Genomic DNA, 10,276 nt, shown 5'->3' on the forward strand with positions numbered 1-10,276 from the left:
TTGCTTCAACAACAACTCCACTTTGTTAAGGACCCTCTACTTAGTAGAAAATAATTTTTGAAGGAATTTTTGTCAATTTTTTTTGTTGCTCCTTGCTCTTGGCCGAATGGCCCTTAGGTTTTTCTCCTCTCTCTCTTGTTCTTGTTTTCTTGAAATTTCTAGAGAATTATAGGATATAGATGACTTATTCATCTTTTTATTATGAAAATTAAACCCCCTCATGGGCCTAGCCCATGTCATGGCCGGTTGGGCCTTCTCCATTTTCTTAAAAATTTCAAGCCCACTTATATTTTGGGCTAGTTCTTGTAATTCATGAAAACAATTTTTTTTCCAGTTTCCAAATTTGCCCTTCGTCTTCTTTCATATCTCCACGAGCCGTATTGCGAATTTCCCTTTATGCTCTTGACCCTTCTCATTATTTCCACTTCTAAATTTTTCATAAGCAACTCGTATGCTTAACAAAGTAAAAATAAGGCCTTGCTCATTGTCTTCCCGCGACTGTCTTGAATTATCCAATTGCACAAAATGCGGGATATAACACATATGTTCCCTGGTCGAAGTCTAATAATGGTAAACTGTAACCTACCTTAAAGCCGAACATGAGCCACAAACCATCCATCCTGGGCTTCTTCCCTTTTTGGAATGCATCCGAATGGGTGAAGTCTAGTCAAATAAGTATTCGATATTTGTAAACGAAACAACGATCACCCAAACTACCATAATCCTAGAAGGATTAAAAAATGACCTTTAGAAAATGAGCACGGGCCCAAAAGGGCAAAATCTGAACTTTTACTTAAAATTAGTCTACTAGAAGTTCAACCAATCAACAACCTAAGTTCATGCATTTCTAACCCCTAATGAGCTTTCAATTCCTCTAATTACTAAAATCCCTAAAGCTCAAGGAAGACCCAAAAGCTAAACCATTAGAAAAATCCAGTTTGCAAAGTTGAGATTTGAGTTGGAAATAACTTGCCCAAGCTACAATCTATGAAATCCTTTCAAACTCACCCATGATTTTAGTTTAAAAACAACATTCCACCCACCTAGGGTTTTACAAGCCAAAGGGTTTTCCCCCAAACCCAAAATCTAACTTGAAATTAACTAATGGAAGGAATAAAGATTAAAAGGAAATAATCAAATGGGGTTTAGATCTTACCCTCTCCAAGAACCCATGGAACCCTTTGAAATCCCCTCCAAAACCTGCTCGAGGAAGTTTTGTGTGTGAAAATGAGGTCCAATCCCGAATTGGGAGAATAAATGTTTGGTCTGCTCAGCGACTTCCGCTGACGCGGGATTTTCCTCGGAGAGGCGACGCCGCATCTGCGAAAAATATTCCGCAGATGCGAGCTTACTTATCCAATCAGATTTCCATGGAAGTGGAAGAAGAGACGCAGAAGCGGGCTTGCGGATGCAGCCCAAACGTGCGCAGATGCAAACCGCCTGATGGTGAATTACAATTTCCCACCAACTCCCAAAAGTCGCCTATACGTCAAACCTTACCTGCATAATTAACTTAAAGGACTCAAAAATCCTCGGGACCACGTCACTTATCCTCGTAACCAAAATACACGTAAGTAAATGAATCTCGAGAAGGGTATTTTTCGAAGAAAAGGGAGAAAATTCTATAACGACCGAACGGGTCGTTACAATATCACGTTATATCAAGGACTAAATATAAAAACTGAAAACACTGCTCGATCCGGTCTGTGTATATAGTGTTTTTAGTTTGTACACACCCCTTAATATATTCACTCACTCCTGGAAAGTAAAAAGTATTTTGCACTAAATTACCCTTAATTAAATAGTACATATCTACTTATCAATATAAGAGAAAATTTGGAAAAGAAATTAAAACATTGTTGATTATGTGAAAAAATATTTATTTGGGACTAAATGTGAAAGTTTAAATCACCATAAATTATGGACCAAAGAGAGTATTTTTCTTAGAATATAATGGTGTTCTACCCTCTTTAATTTTAAATGCTTCAATAAATATATTTAATGGATATGAAATTTTGTGTCAAGGCTAAGATAAGCGTAGCCAATATGAGGCATAGGACCATCTGTAGGAATTTTTCCCCTTGGAAAAGTCCAAACAGCGCCCTCTTTGCAGCTGTAAGCATTTCCTATTTTGCGAGCATTAAATTTCTTGAAAATTGAAAAGGTTAAAGGGTAAAAAAAACACCTTAAGTATCTTTTTTTTTTTTTTTTAGTGTTCTATCTAAACTATGTGTATGAGAGTTTTCTATCTAAACTATCACCAATTAGTTTGCAAAACACACCTCAACTATCAGTTTTTCACTTTTCCTATCTGAACTATCACCAACTAATTTGCAAAACACACCTCATAAAAGTAAACAAATGATAGTTGTGGTTGTTTTACAAACTAATTGATGATAGTTTAGGTAGGAAACTAATTGCAAAACATACCTCATAAAAGTGAACAAATGATAGTTGAGGTGTGTTTTACAAACTAATTGATGGTAGTTTAGGTAGGAAACTCTCACACCTAACAGTTCAGGTAGGAAACTAAAAAACAAATGATACTTGAGGTGTGTTTTTGACGATATCTCAAAATTAAACGCATCACACAAACAAACAGGTCATCGCAATTACTATCATATGTAATTATACAGGTTGTGTGATTACTACCTTAGTAATTACACCAACTCCAATTACCAGATGGCTTTCCAAATAGACTCTAAAAGTTGTGCAGTCACTAACAATTTCTTGAAGCTTTCAGTCCAATATTAATAATAAGAGCAAAATAGGTTTGAACTGGTAGACTATCTCTTGATTTTCTAAATTGGATAAGTAGAAGTGAACATCTATTAGTATACTGGACAAGTATAGAAGGACGGAGGGAGTATTAGTTCAGTAATGACTTTGCACTCTCCTTAAGAAATTATTTATTACTCTCGATGCATATTAATTGTTTCTTTAGCTCAAGAAAATTGTTCCAAAATAATTGTAACTTTAGAAATTCACAACTAAAGTTGATAATTATTTTCAACCGTACCCTTAATGGCACAATATTTAAGAAGAAGAAAATCTTTATTAAATAGAGATAACTTAGTAAATTGTATCTTGTATTTTTTTTTTCTTAATGGCCGTGAAAAAAAAACTATAAGGATAGTTAAAATGAAACAAACTGTGTAAGAATTTCATTTACTAAATTAATCCTATTAATAGAAATCTAAAACTGTAATGCCGATAAATTTCAAATGGGGTGGGTACTTAATGTTAAAGGTAATATGAAAAAAAAAATCTTTCTCGATTTACTAAAATAAAAAGTAAAAATAAAATTATTTGTAGTACACTGGAATAGTAAAAGAAAACAAATAAGTAAATTTTAAAGGCACTTGATGAGCTAGATTATAATTTTAGCTTTAGATGGTGTAAAAAATGTTGGGTGAAAGATTATTTTTTTCCTTTCCCAATCCCCCCTCCCCGCCCATGTAATAATTAATCATATTATACATGATATTTATTTTTTACCTAGATGCTTTACTTATTATTTAGTTATTTTATATCTTAATGGTAATTTAAGTTCATTTAAAGTTTAAATAGATCACTTGTCTTTTTACGAATTTGTTATAAAATTACCTGGTTGGAATATACTGGGTATGTCGTTGTCGTTTGTTGTTATAAAATGTACCAAATTTTAAGATTGTTATTTTAGTCATTCTTTTATTGTCTATTGTGTGTATGGATTCATTTAAAATTTAATTATAGAATCTTTTAGAAATTTATTATAAAATCTACTTCTATATTTTTAATAATAACTTTTGAATTACATGCATTAAATATATATTTAAAAAGTTCTCACTCTCATTTATTTTCAATTATATAAATACATTATTTTTCTACTAAAAAGTTTCATTCTGCTTATTCTTTCATCAACCAATGCTATTAGTTTATAAGCTTGACTATTATTTTATTTTCTTACTTATGAAATAAAATTCGGTTTGTTCTATAGATAAATCTATAGAACAGATTTTGATGACCTATAGAGTAAAACAGATATTTAAGAAAATTAATTGAGATATAAGGGGAACATGTTTATTGCTTTGCATTGGAATGGGAGTTTGAAAAGTAAAGTTGGAGTGAAAAAAAAAATCACCCGGTAATTTTGCAAAATTTTTGTAGTTCAAATTATTGTAATAGGTTATTTACCATTTTCTAGGTTAACAATTAATGCATATTATAAAAAAAAAAAATTGAATTTGCTTTTTAACTTTAATGATATGATTGCGTATATACTTTTTACACGATTGGTAAAGTATCCAAAAACTATCCCTCAATAGCATAGCCTTACGAAGATATATAGATCACAATTTAGGAGGCAACATAAATTATTGTGGGCTAAATTATTTATTAGTAAGACAAAAGGGGGCAAAGGAAATAAAAGAAGATAGCCGATTAAAGAACTCAGCCTCTTGATGGGAGGAGAGGTTGATTCATTAAAAAGATTAATGTGCCAAAAGAGGCAAAGCTATTTTTCATTTCCTATACTACTTCCTCCTTTGGTAATGAAGAAAAATAAGTAGAACAGCAATTTTCTGTTCCACTTGTCGATGAAGAAATGCTGTTTAATTCCTGCTCGATGTTTTTCGAATAAACTTTTTTAAAAAAAACAAATAATAGAGAGTTAATTTCACGTATGGGCATTGAATTTTAACTACTTTGACAGTATTAAAGTCCAAAACTATTTTATGTCGCATCAAAGTAAATGAATAAAGATGTGTTTGATGTTGCATCTATTACTGATACATTTTTTTTAGAATAAATTAGTTGTTTAGTTATAGAAAGTGTTTAATAGTAGTTGATTTAGTAGAATACTAAGTTTTTTAGTTTTAGTAAAAGTCTAAGACGCAAATTTTTATCTACATCTTCGAACTTGCTACTCGTATCTCTATTAAAAAAATCATAACAGTGGTACCAGAGCCTCCATATATTAATCTTAATGAATCTATGAGTTCATTGAAGAAGAGCAACTTTCAACCACTTTTAACTCGTACCTATTTTCAATCCATGCTTATTTTTAACGCATGAATCTCTTCTTAACCCTTGCTTATTTTTAACGTTTGGTTCCCAATAGCATTTTTAACCAATGCTTATTCTTTAAGCAAGGCTATTTTTCAACCAATATTAATTATTTTAACATATTTAGATCCATAATTTTTTTTTCATACCTATTGTAACCCTGACAAAAATCAATATGCCCTTGAATGCCCGACAAGCCTTCACTGGTGAAGACTATCATATTTGGCGAGTGAAGATAAACTTAGAAAGCAATTATTTTACGTTGCACAAGAATAATTTTCTTCAGTTTGAATAGAAAACTTATAAAATTATTTTCAATCAACGGAACAGAGAAATTGTTACTGAAAATACTTTAAGTATCTGATGGAAAACTGCAAGAAAATTGAGTTCAAGAAGAAGAAAGAGTCATGTTACAAGAGAGTAAAAAAAATTACAAGCACAAACTGCTAGAGCGTAAGTTGAGGAGGAGTCTAATAGTTGATTTAATAGAATATCCAGTTACTTAATTTTAGTAAAAGCCTAATATTTTAATTGTAGAAGAAGTCTGCTATTTTATTTATGTGGCTATCTATAAAAGACACAATATCGCATCCATATATTCGACCTTGCTACTCGTCTTCCTCGTAAAAAAATCATCATAACAAGATGTTGTATGTATTTGCAATTAAAAGTGAATACAAAATTTAAACGTGATGAGTTAATTGTTAAAACCTTAGCACTAATTCATTGTACTTGTAATATTGTAAGTACATAATTTAATATTAAAAATTTAATAATTTTTTACATGTATATCTAGATTTCATGACGAAAGTATCAAGTTGAGTTGAACCATGAATATAGGCTTCATTCGCCTCTACCTACTGTATTAGTGGCGAGCCCGATTCTAATCTCCAATTTTTCTAGTTTTTCGGCTTATTGCATTCTTCATCCGGTGACAAATATTAGTTGTATTGACAAATTAAATTTGTTTTAAAATACTTGACGTCTTTTAAAGCAAGAAATATTATCACTGGGAAGTTAATTAAGTAAGATATAGAAGAAACGAATAAATGGTAATTTATACAAATCCTATTATTGATTTGAGGCCATTACATGTGTTTCCTGAGGACATGTGTTTATTGAGGCATTCAAATTTAAAAGAAGGATTGTATGGACGGGAGGTAGTATCAAATCTTTATCAAACTTGTCTAAGTTTTTAATAGAGTGGTGTTTCTCCGGTATAGCTATTAGTTCGGAAAATGGCCAAGTGAAGTTAGAAAGTCAAAAATTCTATGACAACTTGCTTGGAGGGGAAAAAAGATGAAGAAAAAGAAAAGTACTTAGAAATTAGGGAAAAGCAATATGCATATCGATTTCTGGGAACTAATAGAATATTATATGTAACTGGTGAAGAAGGTACAGACAAAGTCAAAAGTGTCAAACGAGTTAAACTTTATTTAATTACTTTAATTAAACTCTAGAATTCAAAAAAAAGAAGCTAGTATAAGGGGTCGTCTAGTACATGGTATAAGCTGAGATACCTCAGTACTAATTTTTATATTACTTTTGTACCATGTTTGGTAGAATATACGATAAATTTATACATTCTATCAAACAGAGTATAAAATGAAGTATAATCTTAAAAATGAGATATCCCATCTTATTTCATTAACCTTGGGATTATTAGAATTATTTTATCCCATCTCCCAAATGGGATAAATTAATCTCAAAATTATAATCTTGAAATTATAATTCCGAAATAATTTAGTGCGTGCACAAAAGACCACTTATAGTTTAATTCCGTATTGCGGCTTTGTGGATAGCTAGTTCAAATTCTTCATCCTTCACTCACAATCACATGCCACCTTTTTCATTAAAATTGTCACAATTTTTCTCCAACCTATCTCTTTCTACATATCTATAAAAGCCCCACCACCTTCTCTCATATAGTAATCCAAACATACATCTTTCTTCTCATCTCATCTCATCTCATCTCTCTCTCTCTCTAAAATACCTTTTTCCTCCATCTCTCTTTAATTTGATCCATCCATCAACACCTTTTTTTCCATCAATCAATCAGTTTCTCCGTTTAGAGTAAAATCATTAATCTTGATGGATCGTCACCATGTTAAAGTCGGTTTGAGCCGTGTAGCTAATTGTAACAATAAGAACATTAATAGCAACCATCTTCAACAGCATGAAGAAGACATGGACCTCCGACGAGGTCCATGGACTGTCGAAGAAGACTTCACCCTCATGAATTACATAGCTCATCATGGTGAAGGTCGCTGGAATTCACTTGCCCGTTGTGCTGGTAATTAATTTAAATCATTATACTTAAGTGTTTTTGTTAAGTACCTATTTTTTGTATAGTAAATTGTTGAGTTGGTTAGATATTAATTTTCTTCTCAAGAAATGGGGTTTTCTTGGTATAATTTCTAACCATGGGTGGATAAGTTGGAAGTTTCGTGCTAGATAAGGATGTGTGTGTGTGGTTTATAATTCCTTTCCGTACTAGGTAATCTTTTAAAAGCAGAGAAGCACTCATCCAAATGTAATAAAGATAAAGCAAAGGAGGTATAATTGGGTGCAAAAATATTTTTAAAAAGAGAAGGGAAAGAAAAGGCAATTGATACGTAGTTCCATCAAGCTCTTGTGTTCTGAACTTTACGAATAATTAATCTCAGAAATATAATATATTTCTATGGCATGGTATTTGTAACAGGTCTAAAGCGAACTGGGAAAAGTTGTAGATTGAGATGGCTGAATTATCTCCGCCCAGATGTTCGACGTGGAAATATCACTCTTGAAGAACAGCTTTTGATTCTTGAACTACATTCTCGTTGGGGCAATCGGTATGTTTCATTTTAAACATGATCGACTTTACAGTTATCAATTCTTGTTTCGGTATTACTCAATTCTGATCAATTATATATGTTATATGAGTGTAGGTGGTCAAAAATCGCTCAGCATTTGCCAGGAAGAACAGATAACGAGATCAAGAATTATTGGAGAACGCGAGTGCAAAAACATGCGAAACAGCTGAAATGTGACGTGAACAGCAAGCAATTTAAGGATACCATGCGTTATCTATGGATGCCGAGGCTAGTGGAGAGAATTCAAGCAGCTGCCGGTGCCACCGCCTCCGACCAAGTGCTTCATCATCAAACAATTAATCCAAACATGGTGCCAATTGATCACAGCAATAACACTGCTGCAGTCACTAATTCAAGCACGGCAGCTTCATCAGAAAACTCATTTGGAACGCAAGTTTCACCTGTTTCTGACCTCACTGATAGTTGCTACAATTACCCCCAAGTTAGCAGTAACGTCGTTAATCAGCAAGATTGTTTTCAAGTAAATCATCATCAAAATAGTAGTCAACTGTGTCACGTTGGAGAATCTTTAACAAGCCCCACGGGCTACTTTCACCATGCTACTGCTTTAGAATTCCAAGCTGCAGCTATGGATCATCAGCAAAACACGAATTCTCAATGGATGGACGGTGCAAATTTCTATGACAATTTGTGGAATATTGAGGACATGTGGTTCTTACAGCAGCAACTCAACAACAACAACAACAATGTCGTCTGAGGATAATTAAGACCAAGTTGTATTCTAAATAAACATCATATTATCACGTGTAAAAAAAAGTTAAAGAGGTGGGGGATTCATATAGAAGAATTGGGATGCATCAAATTTCATCCTTATGTAGGACACACACATGTAGCTTCTGGGAGAGAGACATGCAGGATTAGTTGTGGATTTTACAGTTTAATTAAAGTTACATTAATTTTCTTCTCAATTTTTAGTTTTTTTTTTCCATCGAGGGGGTGGGGTTAAAAGGATTGATTTGTAACATCTTTATTTTGTTTTGATTATTTATAACATCTAGTTATTTGAGTTATATTCTTTGCATTATAACAAGCTTCTATATTCTTTCGATTTTATTCTTCTTTCTAGCGCGCGGTAGAAACCAATATATATAAATAAAATATAAGAAAAGTAATAACATAAAAATCATGAGATTCCACACTTTGATTATATTGTAGTAGCTAGACATTTCTTTTCCTTTTTGCATTCTTTTCGTTTTTATCTTGTTTATGTATATTCTCTTCATAATTGGCTAATTAAAATAAACTTAAGAGGTTGCATTATAGAAGGGGGAAATAGGTTATAGGTATAATTAAATTAAGTGCGGGAGGAGGGTGCATAATTGGTTCCACTATCTTTACTAGTAAAAATGTCATTGTTGCTTGTTATTCTAGACAAGTTGTGGAATTTCAGAACCACAGCCTATGGGGCCTGAACCAGATTAAAAGATCCTTGTCCTTGCTCTAGATTAAGGAAAAAAAGTACAGAAGCAATGATTTAAGGACGTGGCATATTCTCACTTATGTATTTATAAATAGTTAAATTCCAAATTGCTGGAATTCCATTCCCTTATTAGTGTAAAGTCTCCCATTACTGTGATCTTATCATCATATTGTGTGAATGCTACCTGAGTGGCTTCCAATGTCACCAGTGACTAATGGATATTAGTTATAATTTAATATACATATAATTAAACATCCCAATTACCTCTTAAGACACACCCCATTATTAATCTTTCTTTTGTTTTGGCACTTTGTTTGCCATCGTACGAGCAATGTTTTCATTGAGCCCATAGAACTCGACAATGTTCCCATATTTATATTATTTTTCATAACTTTCTTTCTATGTCTGCCAATCATCTCTCTCTCTCATCTCTCGAAGCTGCAGTTAAAATAAAATACTGTTAAGGTTTTCGAATTTGTTTTAGAAAAAATAATCTGGAACACGCAAGATACATGCATTTTCCCTAACCTTTTATAGGCCCTGTGGTTTTTTTAGCAAAAGAAAAAACATCTTTTGTCCTTTCTACTTGGGAGTGGGAAAAAACATCATCAATGGAACTTCGAAAGTCCAATTATTTGTTTAGCAAGTCTGATATACTGGTTAATCAATAATGTTCTCTTTTTATCCTACCGTTTCTATTTCTTTCTGTTAGAGATTGACAAAAAGGAGAGTGTGGTGCTAAATCACTAATTCATATTCACATCGCATAGATATATTAGATGAAAAATTAAGTGTTCTCTATCAAGGTCTTTCCAGTATAGACACAAATTTAAAATTTCTTATTAAAGATGAAGGTATCTGAATCACACCTTTTGGTAGTATGGGGAGTACTCTAGTTTAAACTTTTTGTCGTGTCACAAAAGATTATGAGTTT

The 10,276-nt window shown here is 32.4% G+C and overlaps 1 protein-coding gene across 1 annotated transcript; it reads left to right on the top strand.

Moving 5' to 3' along the window:
- The first annotated feature begins 6,965 nt into the window (after window positions 1-6,965).
- On the top strand, window positions 6,966-8,932 carry LOC132626697 (transcription factor MYB78-like). The gene is made up of 3 exons (XM_060341647.1): window positions 6,966-7,339; window positions 7,751-7,880; window positions 7,977-8,932. The coding sequence occupies exons 1-3, from the start codon at window positions 7,138-7,140 to the stop codon at window positions 8,617-8,619; spliced, it is 975 nt and encodes a 324-aa protein (XP_060197630.1). The 5' UTR covers window positions 6,966-7,137; the 3' UTR covers window positions 8,620-8,932.
- Window positions 8,933-10,276: the final 1,344 nt, after the last annotated feature.

The sequence above is a fragment of the Lycium barbarum genome, chromosome 2 (assembly GCF_019175385.1).
Source record: "Lycium barbarum isolate Lr01 chromosome 2, ASM1917538v2, whole genome shotgun sequence".
NCBI lineage: Eukaryota > Viridiplantae > Streptophyta > Magnoliopsida > Solanales > Solanaceae > Lycium > Lycium barbarum.

Bases quoted from the DNA above. Each gene is read 5' to 3' on its own strand.
- LOC132626697 (XM_060341647.1), top strand. From the start codon at position 7,138: ATGGATCGTCACCATGTTAAAGTCGGTTTGAGCCGTGTAGCTAATTGT. The intron at 7,340-7,750 runs GTAATTAATTTA...TATTTGTAACAG, and splicing joins TTCACTTGCCCGTTGTGCTG to GTCTAAAGCGAACTGGGAAA. The intron at 7,881-7,976 runs GTATGTTTCATT...ATATGAGTGTAG, and splicing joins CATTCTCGTTGGGGCAATCG to GTGGTCAAAAATCGCTCAGC.